The 14530-nt window shown below is 32.8% G+C and overlaps 1 protein-coding gene across 11 annotated transcripts in view; it reads left to right on the forward strand.

Annotated features, from left to right (window-relative positions):
* Nucleotides 1-13370, forward strand: part of LOC143049721 (ralBP1-associated Eps domain-containing protein 1-like) — a 50654-nt gene extending 37284 nt beyond the window's left edge. For all 11 annotated transcript variants that reach the window (XM_076223396.1, XM_076223402.1, XM_076223397.1 and 8 more), the window contains 6 exons: nt 1020-1066; nt 1528-1725; nt 2922-2955; nt 7049-7086; nt 7803-7882; nt 9265-13370. In XM_076223396.1, coding sequence (XP_076079511.1) covers nt 1020-1066; nt 1528-1725; nt 2922-2955; nt 7049-7086; nt 7803-7882; nt 9265-9436 — 569 coding nt within the window. In that variant the 3' untranslated portion in view covers nt 9437-13370. The remainder of the gene's footprint in view (nt 1-1019; nt 1067-1527; nt 1726-2921; nt 2956-7048; nt 7087-7802; nt 7883-9264) is intronic.
* The last annotated feature ends 1160 nt before the right edge of the window (nt 13371-14530 follow it).

Below are 14530 nucleotides of genomic sequence, written 5' to 3' on the forward strand. Positions count from 1 at the left end.
AGACATCCGCTAAAAATAGATGGTCTAAAGGTAAACAACCATCCACAGAACAGCGAGTAAAAAAAAGATGACCTGGTTTTAATTCTCACTTAGTTTCTTAGGGTGTCATAACGATTTATGACTGTCAACCGCGTGACCATGACCCACATATTGTCTTATTTGTACATCCTGTGAAGCATAATACTTCTTGGAACAAAACTGCAATGTACCAAGCATGTAGCACTTTAATAGGATTAAGAGCAAAGAATGGTGAGCATATAGATTAACATTGTCCAGGTTTGGGCGACATGTTTTCCTTCAGGCTGTTACCCTGTGAGCTGGCTTGTCAAAAATGTGCATCAGCACTCCAGTGAAGTATAATATTGTGTGCATGATCATAACATTTTCTCATCCTGAATATGCATTTAACCATCCAACATTATGCCCTTTTCCATAGATAGTTTGATTATCTAATTTTAACATGTAAGGCTCCCTAACAGTTTTAGATACATGTATTTGAAAATTTACAGATAATCAAGTTTTCTGAATTACATGTACTTTATATTATATGATATAGTAAAATCTGTTGAATACAGTTGAACCTTGTGTTGAACTCTATTGTTGATTCGAAACCTGGGTTTAATCAATTTTGTTTTATAATTCTCTTGAAGCAAATGCAAATGAATTATATAAAACCTGACGTGTTGAAGTATGAAGAACAAGAGAAAAATCGAAGGAAATAAAACTTTGAAGTTCGAAAGTCTGATTCAATTATTAAATTTACTTGCTTAAATGAAAACTTTATATATAGCTTAGACCATTAGTTTTCCCTTTTTGTATAGTTTTACACTAGTAATTTTTTGGGGCCCTTTATAGCGTGCTGTTTGGTGTTAGGCAAGGCTCCATGTTGAAGACTGTACTCTGACCTATAATGGTTTACATTTACATATAAAAACTTCAATGGAGAGTTGTCTCATTGGCACTCATACCACATCTTCTTATATCTATTTATTTGTAAAAATGCTATTATTTATTTGTAGGTCTTTCACAGCCACCAGCTGTTCCTCCCCGTGCTTCTCCGAAAGACGTAAGTCAAACTGAAATTTTTAAAACAAAAATATTTGAAGCTTGCTGCATCTGTTCATGCTCTGGAATTTCTTAAATAGTTGTCTTTTGTTATATCCTTATAATCAAATTTTTGGTGTAACACTTCTTCTGATTGGAAAAAAGTTTTTGTCTATCAGCTCATAATTTTGTCATGTGACCTTGACATCATTAATATTTTTCATGTTTACTCCTTAAAAACTGGAATTTAGAATTAAATAATAAGGAAAGAATGTAATATTTTTTCTGCATGCTACTTTTACAAATTTACAAATATTTTTGTATTTTGTAGTTTTATTTTCAATTGAAAGTGGTTAATGCTAGTTTTGGGGAAGTAGGGGTATAGGAAAGTGCACTTTTTGCAAAATCTGGGAAATTTTTGACAATTATTTAAGATCCTGAAGCTACTATGTTTGTTCTTAATGATTTTGTTTTAAATTTTAGAGCCCAGCTGTCAAAAGAGGAAACATTACTTTTAGTGCAATAGGTTCAGAAAAAATAAACAAATTTAATAAGTTTGAGCCGATTCCTTCACAAGAAGCTCTAAACACCATGGTACCTGCTGAGGTAGATAATCGTTTATCTCAAAGTGATGGACTAGATAAACACAGGAGAGCTTACTCATTAGATTATAATAATTTGGTAAGTTTATCTTCACACAGGAGAGCTTACTCATTAGATTATAATAATTTGGTAAGTTTATCTTCACACAGGAGAGCTTACTCATTAGATTATAATAATTTGGTAAGTTTATCTTCACACAGGAGAGCTTACTCATTAGATTATAATAACTTGGTAAGTTTATCTTCACACAGGAGAGCTTACTCATTAGGTTATAATAATTTGGTAAGTTTATCTTCACACAGGAGAGCTTATTCATTAGGTTATAATAATTTGGTAAGTTTATCTTCACACAGGAGAGCTTATTCATTAGGTTATAATAATTTGGTAAGTTTATCTTCACACAGGACTCATTAGGTTATAATAATTTGGTAAGTTTATCTTCACACAGGAGAGCTTATTCATTAGGATTTAATAATTTGGTAAGTTTATCTTCACATAGGAGAGCTTACTCATTACAATTAATAGTAAGACTAGATAAGCACATTTTTTTTCTTCAAACAATTCTCATCAATCCAATAGACAGTCAAAGACTTGTAGTAAGTGAACCCACAATTCAATGTGATGGTTTTAACTGAAGCATACTTCCAGGTATGAGATTTTATGGCTGTATTGATTGGTGGCCTGCTGTTTTCTGCTTTTAATTACATTCAAAAATTTTGTAAGTTTATCTTCACATAGGATGATGTGATGGTTTTAACTGAAGCACACTTCCGGGTATGAGATTTTATGGCTGTATTGATTGGTGACCTTCTGCTGTTTTCTGCTCTTAATTATATTCAATAATGTGATGGTTTTAACTGAAGCACACTCAAGTCGGGTTGTTGTCTCTTTGATACATTCCCCATTTCCATTCTCAATTTTATTTGTTGTACATCAAAGGTGGGAGCAGTTCTGGTAGCAGTCTACATGTCCGAAACAAATAGGAGATATATAGCATGTATCATCTTTAACTACAACAGCTTCCCTCCAACTATATTCAAACTATACATGGTGAACAATCAAATATTGAAGAAATGCTATCGAATTGTTTATCCTAGATTTTCCATGTGTGTGAGATTTTATTTGATGGAAGTGACAATAAAATCTTTAACCTCTTAAAATATGTAATGCTTGTATGCATTAATGTTAAACAAGTATATCTTTGATGCATGTTTTTTTCATTTCTTAACTTGTATTTGTTGTTTTTTAACCATCAGTGTATTTTATAATTTCAGGGACCAAGCAAAAGTGTAGGTGCTGAAGCTGGAGGTAAGTTTAGCTCACCTGGACATAAGAGATTGTGTTTAGCTCACCTGGACATAAGAGATTGTGTTCAGCTCACCTGGACATAAGAGATTGTGTTCAGCTCATCTGTCTTGTGATGGCATGCTTCTCTCATGATAGGGAGGTCTTCATGCCATTTACAGTAGTGTAAAATGTAAATCTTAAAATCAATATTTCCTGATTCTATGCCCACCTCAGAGTATTTAGATTTTAAGAGTGAAGATTATTTTATGCTGATTGGACAATAATGTGTGTTCCTATAGACTACTGTAAATTCAGAAATTATTGCGAGGTTTTTTAGCTCACCTGTCCCGAAGGGACAAGTGAGCTTATGCCATCACTTGGCGTCCGTCGTCCTCCGTCGTCCGTCGTCGTCTGTCGTCGTCTGTTGTCGTCGTAAACTATTTCAAGAATCTTCTCCTCTGAAACTACTGGGCCAAATACTTTCAAACTTTAACTGAATGTTCTTTAGGGTATCTAATTTATAAATTGTATCCGAAGTTTTGATCTATCAACAAACATGGTCGCCATTGCTAAAAATAGAACATAGGTGTCAAATGCAGTTTTTGGCTTATAACTCAAAAACCAAAGCATTTAGAGCAAATCTGACATGGGGTAAATATGTTTATCAGGTCAAGATCTATCTGCCCTGAAATTTTCAGATGAATCGGTCAATCGGTTGTTGGGTTGCTGCCCCTGAATTGGTAATTTTGAGGAAATTTTGCTGTTTTTGGTTATTATCTTGAATATTATTATAGATAGAGATAAACTGTAAACAGCAATAATGTTCAGCAAAGTAAGATCTACAAATAAGTCAACATGACCAAAATGGTCAGTTGACCCGTTTAGGAGTTATTGCCCTTTATAGTCAATTTTTAACCATTTTTCGTAAATTAAAGTAATCTTTTACAAAAATCTTCTCCTCTGAAACTACTAGGCCAAATTAATCCAAACTTGGCCACAATCATCTTTGGGGTATCTAGTTTAAAAAATGTGTGGCGTGACCTGGTCAACCAACCAAGATGGCCGCCACCGCTAAAAATAGAACATAGGGGTAAAATGCAGTTTTTGGCTTATAACTCAAAAACCAAAGCATTTTGAGGAAATCTGACATCGGATAAAAATGTTTATCAGGTCAAGATCCATCTGCCCTGAAATTTTCAGATGAATCGGTCAATCGGTTGTTGGGTTGCTGCCCCTGAATTGGTAATTTTGAGAAAATTTTGCTGTTTTTGGTTATTATCTTGAATATTATTATAGATAGAGATAAATTGTAAACAGCAATAATGTTCAGCAAAGTAAGATCTACAAATAAGTCAACATGACCAAAATGGTCAGTTGACCCCTTTAGGAGTTATTGCCCTTTATAGTCAATCTTTAACCATTTTTCATAAATCTAAGTAATCTTTTACAAAATCTCCACTGAAACTACTAGGCCACAATCATCTTTGGGGTATCTAGTTTGAAAAATGTGTCCGATGACCTGGCCATTCAACCAAGATGGCCGCCACGGCTAAAAATAGAACATAGGGGTAAAATGCAGTTTTTGGCTTATAACTATGAAACCAAAGCATCTAGAGCAAATCTGACAAGAAGTTAAATTGTTAATTAAGTCAATATCTATCTGCCCTGAATTTTTCAGATGAATTGGACAACTGGTTGTTGGGTTGCTGCCCTCCAATTGGTAATTTTTAAAGAAATTTTGCCGTTTTTGGTTATCTTGAATACTATTATAGATAGCGATAAACTGTAAACAGCAATAATGTTCAGCAAAGTAAGATCTACAAATAAGTCAACATGACCTAAATGGTCAATTGACCCCTTAAGGAGTTATTGTCCTTTATAGTCAATTTTTAACAATTTTCATTAATTTGGTAAATTTATGTAAATTTTTACCAAATATAGTTCTCTGTTACTAATGGGCAAAGTTCATTATAGATATAATTGTAAGAAGCAAAATCGTTCAGTAAAGTAAGAACTTCAAACACATCACCATCACCAAAATAGAATTTTGTCATGAATCCATTTGTGTCCTTTGTTTAATATGCACATAGACCAAGGTGAGCGACACAGGCTCTTTAGAGCCTCTAGTTCGTAAATCTTAGTAATCTTTTACAAAAATCTTCTCCTCTGAAACTACTGGGCCAAATACTTCCAAACTTTAACTGAATGTTCCTTAGGGTATCTAGTTTGTAAATTGTATCGGAAGTTGTGATCTATCAACAAACATGGTCGCCATTGCTAAAAATAGAACATAGGGGTCAAATGCAGTTTTTGGCTTATAACTCAAAAACCAAAGTATTTAGAGCAAATCTGACATGGAATAATATTGTTTATCAGGTCAAGATCTATCTGCCCTGAAATTTTCAGATGAATCAGACAACCTGTTGTTGGGTTACTGCCCCTGAATTGGTAATTTTAAAGAAATTTTGCTGTTTTTGGTTATTATCTTGAATATTATTATAGATAGAGATAAACTGTAAACAGCAATAATGTTCAGCAAAGTAAGATTTACAAATAAGTCAGCATGACGGAAATGGTCAGTTGACCCCTTTAGGAGTTATTGCCCTTTATGGTCAATTTTTAACCATTTTTCGTAAATCTTAGTAATCTTTTACAAAAATCTTCTCCTCTGAAACTACTGGGCCAAATACTTCCAAACTTTAACTGAATATTCCTTAGGGTATCTAGTTTGTAAATTGTATCCGAAGTTATGATCTATCAACAAACATGGTCGCCATTGCTAAAAATAGAACATAGGGGTCAAATGCAGTTTTTGGCTTATAATTCAAAAACCAAAGCATTTAGAGCAAATCTGACGTTGGGTAATATTGTTTATCAGGTCAAGATCTATCTGCCCTGAAATTTTCAGATGAATCAGACAACCTGTTGTTGGGTTGCTGCCCCTGAATTGATAATTTTAAGGAAATTTTGCTGTTTTTGTTTATTATCTTGAATATAATTATAGATAGAAATAAACTGTAAACAGCAATAATGTTCAGGAAAGTAAGATCTTCAATTAAGTCAATTTGACCAAAATTGTCAATTGACCCCTTAAGGAGTCATTGCCCTTTAAAGACTTTTTTCACAATTTGTTCATCATGTTGACTTACTTTAAAAAATCTTCTCCTTTGAAACTGCTGTATCAATTTCAGCCAAACTTAGGCTAAATGAGTTTCAGAGTATCTAGTATAAATTTTATATTTTATTTCCTTGTATGTCAAGAAACATAGCTCCTATGGCTAAAATAGAACATAGGAGAAAATGATTATTTTTTTTGGCTTTTGAAGAAAATAGGACGATCCAAAAAACATTTAAATAAATTGAAAAGCCAAAATAATCATTGATGAGAGATTTAACCAAAAGAATTAAGGTGAGCGATTCAGGCTCTTGAGAGCCTCTTGTTATTAATGCAAATATTGTGTCTGGTTGAGTATCGCTATAATAAGAAATTGCATTCTCTTAGCTGCAACATTGATTAGGTTTAATGAACTATGTATGTATATTTCTTTCTATTTTGTTCACCATTGTAAATTATTATTTGTATCATTTGTCTACCTTTTGTTACAGTGTAAACTGTCAAGAGTGTTAATTAAGTTCTAAGATATGTATGCAATTTTTTTCAAAATCACAATAATTTAACTCGTATTTTTCTTCATTCTTTAAAAATCGCAATAATAAATGCACACAATAATTTCTTAATTTACAGTACTTCCTGATCATCTTTTTCTCCAATTTGCTGTTTTAGAATCTAATGCATCCTGGGTAATATTTTCAAAAGTGTACACCAAAACGTCCTGATTGGTTAAAAATGTCATAAACAATGGAAATTTAACAAATGACGTGATGTCATTTTCATTTTGGGGTACGAACAATGAAATTACCCATGATGCTTTAGATTCTGAAACGGCCAATTGGTATTCAGAGGGAGACAAAGTATTTTGTTCAGGAACTACTTTTATCAGAAACATTGACAGATATGTATTTATGATTTTCACAATCTGATGTAACATATGCTTGTTTGTTACAATTAAAAATCCTATGATAAACTGCAGATGGTTGTTTTATTTACTTACAGATGCTAGTCTAGTGATACCTGGGTCCTCAGATCCACAGGTAAGTCATATATTGTAACAAATTACGGCCAGGAGGATTTTGAAAATAAATAACTCAGCCTTGATAATCACAAAAATAAATGGTTTGTTCTGTGGTAGTTTGAAAATAAATTACCTGACTTGCAATGTATTGAAAATAAATAACTCAGCAGGTCTAATCGAAAGTATGAGATGGCACCAGATTCTTCATAAATTCATCTTTTTTCCCAAAAAAAATCGGGAAACACTTCCCAAATTTTTTAATAACAAAAGTATAAATATTATTTGAATATACTTGAAATGTCTGAAAATTGGTTTCATTTAACTTGAGGTATATTGTCTCAGGAAACCTTACCTCACTTTTATTTTAACAGGGCCGTAACTACATGTAGGAAATTTCAAAACCAAACGCTTGTCTCCATATCAAATTGTGTTCACGGCCTTGCAAGAAGAAAGTTCTGTTTTCCCTCAGACTTATTATATAATAAATTTGCCATTATGCAAGTTTGACCATTACAAGTTATATAAAGTCTGGGAGAAAGATAATTCAAAAATTAAATGTGTGCAAACAGGTTTAAAATATGCATGTCAATGAGATCTTGAAAAATTGTATATGTCATCTGACAAATTTCTTTAATATTTTATGTTGACCAACAATTTGCCTAATTGGGATTTTATTAGTTTTATATATAACCAGATAACCTTTGACTTGATTTGTGATATTTTATATTTTTACAGACGATATCACCGACGGTGACTTTTGATATACCTGAAAATCAGGAAGAAGGTGCTGGGGAGAAACAAAAATTACCTTACAGGTAAACAATTTTAATGACATGTATACATATATACACTGCATTCAGGTATTTTCGTTGGTACCAAAACAAAAGATATTGGGTATCCATTCATGACACAAAATCAGGACATGCTCAGTGAAAAAACTTAAAAAGCAAAGGAACATAGCTGGTCTGCATCTCAATGTCACAGAAAAAAAACCTGTCATATTACTGCAAGTTTAAGATGACTCCAAGCACTGACTTGAGGAGAATGCTTTGCAAAATTAATTTGGATAGACCTTGTAAGATGTGACACCATGAAATCAGGCCTGATAAAAAAAGAGCATGCTTATAACAGGGATAGACTTTGGCAATGGTAGCCCACAGCTTAAATTTTGTAGCCCACATATATAGTCCTATACAAGAAAAGCAGAAATTTAAGTAGCCCACACCAGATTTTAGGGGCCATTGGCCTGTGCTTATAAGTTGAAAGCTGTTTGTTGACTCAAAGATGTTTACACTGTTCTGCTTTGATTGGTTATGATTGGTGGTGGCAAATATTAAATGCACATCAGGACAGAACATATTAGTTAGAGTTAAATAGGGATCCTGCTTTGTACTAGACCTATCAGCTGAGCAGGATTTTTATCATGAGAGTTAACAAGTGTACAGGAAGACATGTCACCATAACCAGACATAATACTCTGACCAAGAGACAACCAATCTTTACGCCTCCTCCTGGGGGGTTACTGACTATCCTTTCAGGTATAACTGTGCCGACTGCACTTGCCAAATCATACCCTGTTCTAACCAGAAAACATTGAAAAACATACCCTGTTCTAAACAGAAATATTGAAAAAACATACCCTGTTCTAGACATGCTCAGAAAATGTATCCAGTTCTAGACCGTACAAAAAAGAGTTGCTGTTCTAGACCCGGGTCCTAGACTGTACCTTAAACAATTAAATAAGCAATCCTGTTCTCGACAAATACTTTGTTTAAAAAAAGACCCTGTTCTCACCAGCAGGACATGAAAAGGGGACCCTGTTCTAACCAACAGGGCATGAAAAAGTGACACTGTTTTGTGGCACACTCATAAAAATATAGGAAGTAACCCCCCTCCCCAGGCTCTTCCTGTACTGTATATTCCCCTTTGGTCTTCAGGCTATCAAACGAAATTCTGGCTGAGCAGTTGTATGAATAAAAGAAATTGTAAGCCATATGTCAATGAGATAGCAACCCCCCCCCCCCCAAAAAAAAATAAAAGCCAAATACATCCATATCTCATTTCTAGTACTAGCAGTACAAAGTTGGATTCACATTCATATCACATTTACATGTCGTCAATGAATACTGATGAAAATAACCCCTTAGCCTTTCAGTCAAAGTTTCAAAAATTTTTATATAAACTGTTTTATTTTTAGACAAGTTAGTAGAGATAAAAAAGATTTACAGATGGCAATAAGAACTCATAAAGAAAGGAATTCCATGTTAGAACGATTAAGTAGTGAATTAAATCAAGAATTACAAGAAGTTATGGAGCAAAGGATAGCATTAGAGATTCAGTTGGAACATTTGAGACCAGTTTACAGCTAGTGAACTGATACCTGGAATTGATTTTTAAACATAAGGAACCAGTCAACAGCCATCAAAGTATCAACTGGTACCCAAAAACTAGAAATTTTGGGGACCAGTCTATAGCTAATATAGTTTGAACTGGGCCCCTGTTATGATGTGATATTTTAAACAGCGATCCCCATGTAGTCATTTATCAGTTAATTTATGAATTTGAAGCTTAGTTGTAAAACCATGATGCAGTTGTATAGATATCTGAGTGTCTAACTTGCCTATCAGCTGAAAATGAGGGAAATTGTATTTGAAATACATGAAAATTTGTTTCATACTAGTATCTGTATGCCATGCACTGTAAAGATGGGCAATTTTTGTGAGGATTTTTTTTTTACTGATTTCGCAATTTTTATCACAAAAAAAATCTCTTTGTTTTAGGTTGATCATTAAGGATGATCAGAATCTAAGACCTGAAAATGAAAGAATAGATATGAACAACTTTCAGTCCAAAAACTGTAAAATTTAAATTGTTCAAAAATATAAAGAATTTCCAATATAGATGATACATCATAAGGGGTATATCTAGTCTTGTATATACACCAAAAATTAAGTAATTTAGATAACATCTAATTGTATTTAACATCAAATAGTCTATTGAATGTGTCAAGCTTTTAATTTCCAGAATAGACTTGTGTAGGAAAGGGAAGGCGGGTCTGAAGGGCAATCAAAAAAAATAAAGTCTGGAAAGACAGACAAAATAATGATCAGAAGGAAAACACTACACAGAAAACTGAATATTAAGCAACATGAATTATGTCAAAAGGAGGGACGAAACACTAAGTGCTGAAGGAGGGTCAGCAATTCATGCTCCAATAATAGAATCATTCCACAAAAAAAAAATCTGTGCTAAGTATCACATATTATATTAGATTTGTGAATTGTGATGATTCAATATTTAAATATTTGCATAATAATTTCTGTCTGTTGAAATAATGAATGTAGATTCATTGCCAGTGTCATTCTTTTAACAAAACATAATTTCATGTAATGGGAGTTAAAATGAATCATACTGTATGTAGTATGAAGTTACATGTAATAGAATTTATGTCTAAATTTATTAAAAATGCATGTTTTTGACATATGACTGTTTCATTTAAAACATACATGGTACCCAGGGAGGCATATTGAAAACGGGACAACCACCTATTGAGGTAATTTTCTGATCTCTTATACTTTCTCTTTTGTGCTAATGTGCCATTAAGTGAATTAGGAAATCTTTTTCAATTGTAAAGCCTGCTTGTTGAAGTTTAAACTAATATAGTCATACATTTTCTTTAAACTCATTTCTGGCTAAACATTAAAAATAGAGGTTTGGTTTTACCTAGTCAGGTGAGAGATGTTGAATAACACCTCATTAATGAATTGTTTACTCTGTTTTACCCAGTCAGGTGAGAGATGTTTAATAACACCTCATTAATGAATTGTTTACACTGTTTTAGCCCTTGCTTGGTTTGAATTAAGTATTACTTTTACTACAATGTTTCCTGTCTGCACCATTACCTTTTTTGTGTCTCTCTTCTACTGTCATGCTTTAATTGCTTTGAAATTTTGGCTTTGCTGTTACTCTCTTTTTCTGCTCCCAGAAAATATTTTTGACTCAGTGTAAGGGTTTGTTTTTACGAGTTAGTTAGGTGAAGCATTATAACAATTTGAACGTAGGCAATTTATTAATGGCATTAATGGTGCATTTTACACTTAATCTAAAAATACCATTGAAAGTTCCTTATCTGATAACAGAATGTGGAAACATATTATATTAACATATTTTATCTTACATTCATTGTGAGAAACATTGTTGGATAAAAAGATAAAAATCTTTTAATGTGTTAAGTACCACTGTAATCAGATGGTGATCTTTTTGATGGAATTTTTAAACATGGTGTAAAATATATTTATCATTCCTATTAAGCATTTTTGTGTAAAGATGAGACATTTTTTAATACAGTGGGTTCATTTATTTTAGTGATACCATACATTAAAGGGCATTATAAGTTAATTTTAGTATTGTATTGCAGTACAATTCTGCACGCCATTCCAATGCAAATGTAAATACAATGTATAAAATAAAGGAAAGTGTATGTAAAAGATAATTTGTATGAGTAATAAATAAGGTTAAAAATTCTATGAAATAATATATGTACGGTGTTCTGAAGACATCATTATTCATTCAGATATCATTCATGATTTATAAAATGTATCATTTATTTTCTGTCATCATTTAACTTCTTTTCTGTAAGCGAAATAGCTGTTTCTAAGATATAACATTTTTGTGATGATGTGGCGTAAAGCAATCACAGATCAATCAATCTTTTATGTAAGTAAAAAGTACCAAAAAGCCAGAATTGCCTCATTTTGAAATCCTTACATTCATATTTAGATATTGATTAATTGATGGGTGGTTCATGCCTTTTTCAACACTATCCTGAAAAAAAGTTATTTGAAAGACATGATTTATACAAGTTCTACAATTTTTTATCCGAAGGAGTTAAATACCAACCTTTTTCGTATGCAGACAAAGTTAGTATTCTAATCTGATGGTAAAATTCCAATTGTTGGTTTTATTCAAGTTATAGAAATTTAAACACATGCCAATATGACGGATCATTATGGATTCATCCAAAACAAACTGGTACCTTACTAAAATAAAATATTCTAAATCCAGTCTACAATCAGGTTTTACCAAAGAGAACATTTATGCTAGTAAGTGGCAGAATAGTTTATATTCCTTTAAAAAAAGTGACAAGTTTTTTGCCAATTTGTTCACATTGATTTTCACAATATGCAATCTCATTAAAATCCGATGTTCTGATACGCTACCCTCCACTAGTGGAGTTTAGCGTATCAGAAAATCGGATTTTAATGAGATTGCACAATATGGCTCCTTTGGGTGCTTTTGAATCCACAGAAATAAAGATCCTGATTGGCACAGACTCCTATGTCTGTTATATGTGTTGTTAGTTTTCTTTAGTTGTGTTATACTGGTTGGTTAGTAGAAATTTGGTGTTTTTGTCTGTTTTGTTGTGTAGTGTCCCCATTAAATGAGTCTTGAAGTCGAGAATGAAGTTTGCTTACAATACCTACCAACAAGTCCACCACATATTTGGATAAGAAGAATGTGTTTGTATTATGCCTATTATATATGAAGGATGGTTGAACATTCTGAATTCAGGTTACACCAACATTGTTATTTTGTAAACTTAAGAACTTTAAGCTGTAAGATTCTTGGTTTGTGCAAGTCCTGAATCAAAATCAAAATCTTGAGGATATTTTTCTATAAAGAAACAGCAACCCCCTACCCCAGTAAAACCAAAACAGATAAGTCATGGTTGTTGTTTATTTGCAGTGTAGGGGAATAACCAATCTGTAAATCATTAACTTTGTCCAATCAGAATTACAGAGTACATGTAAAATATGAAATTTGTACTCTAGTGTTCACTCCCCTGTAGTCTGTATCATAATTGTAAAATTTACCATCAGTTTTTATTTATTTCCACACTATCATCATTTGAAGGTTAAAAGTGACTTTTAAGTCATACTTCGTTTCGTGTTATTGCAGTTTCATGATTACAATTCAAAATACCTTACTTATTATCATATGGTGTATGTGTGTATATTTATATAGTGAGCATTTAGCTAAAATATCACTGGCAATTTATATATACAGGGTAAATTTAGACTGGTACCATGACAAAATTCAGAAGAACATGGTACCAGGCTGAAGCCTCAGTTTTGTGATTTTGCGTGCTTTAAAATGAATAAAAAATGCTATGTTGGGGCATGGTGTATCATATTGTTATGGGGATTTTAACGGGGCATATTGATTGATACAAATATTGTTAATTCTGTATTTATAAACTGTACAACAGCTATCATGGTCAACAATAAATTATGCTTATATTGATGACTGCTTTATATTTCTTGACATTTAGGGAGCTACCATTTGATTTTTATGGGGGGGGCTAGGATGAAAAATTTTGTCCTGCATTTTTTTTTAGCTGTAATCTCTGTCCTGCCTTTTTATTTTTCACTCTGTTCGGTCCTGCCTTTTTTTTTTTTAGTTTATCTTGACTTTTTTTACCTAAATTGTCGTCCTGACTTTTTTTTTTTGCAAGTGTCTCATCCTGCCTGTTTTTTTACTCAAAACTCCTGTCCTGCCTATTTTTTTCAAATTACATCCTAGCCCCCCCATAAAAATCAAATGGTAGCTCCCTTATTTACAATAACGAATGCCCACATTCCTTCAGATGTAAAGAAGAATAGCTAAAATACCAAACTCCAAGGGAAAACTCAAATCAGAAAGGCCTTTATCAAATGGCAGATTGAAAGCTCAAAAACCTCAAACAAATGGAAAACAACTGTCAATTCCTGATTTGGTTCAGGAATTTTCTTATGTGGAAAATGGTTGATTAAACCTGGTTTTATTGGTAGCTAAACCTCTCAAGTGAAAAATATTGGGCAGCTGGGCACTGACTAGTACCTGTGAGGTGCAATTGTCTTACAGTTCAGACTACAGCCTTTAAATGAATGCAAATTTATTTACACATTCAAGATTTGCACCACACTTTAGTATTCAATTAGAAAAAAAAAGATTTTCCAGGTTTAAATGCAGGGGAACAATATTCTCAATGAGAAGTACCCACGATGGATCACTATGTGTGCAATCAGCTCCCATTGTAGTGTTCAAGTCATAGCATTCAAACTTTGGTTAATCTAGATTGAATGAGCTCTCTTGCCTAAACACCTGAAGAATATTTTGCATTTTTCCTCTCAAAACTCCCTGGAGAATATACTTTTCTACAGAAATCAGGTGAGCAGTAGATAGTGCACAATAAGAAACTTTAAAACTAGCGACTTGGAATATGATAGAAATAAGAAGATGTGGTAGGAGTGCCAATGACACAGCTCTCCATCCAAGTCACAATGTGAAAAATTATATTCGAAGTACTGCTTTCAGCATGCAGCCTTGACTGTCATCAAACTGCAGGCTATAAATGGCATCAAAAAGACTTGTGTAAAACAATTCAATCAGAAAAGCCATAGGTTTTATCTATATATATATAT

The sequence above is a fragment of the Mytilus galloprovincialis genome, chromosome 10, assembly GCF_965363235.1.
Source record: "Mytilus galloprovincialis chromosome 10, xbMytGall1.hap1.1, whole genome shotgun sequence".
Classification (NCBI taxonomy): Eukaryota; Metazoa; Mollusca; class Bivalvia; order Mytilida; family Mytilidae; genus Mytilus; species Mytilus galloprovincialis.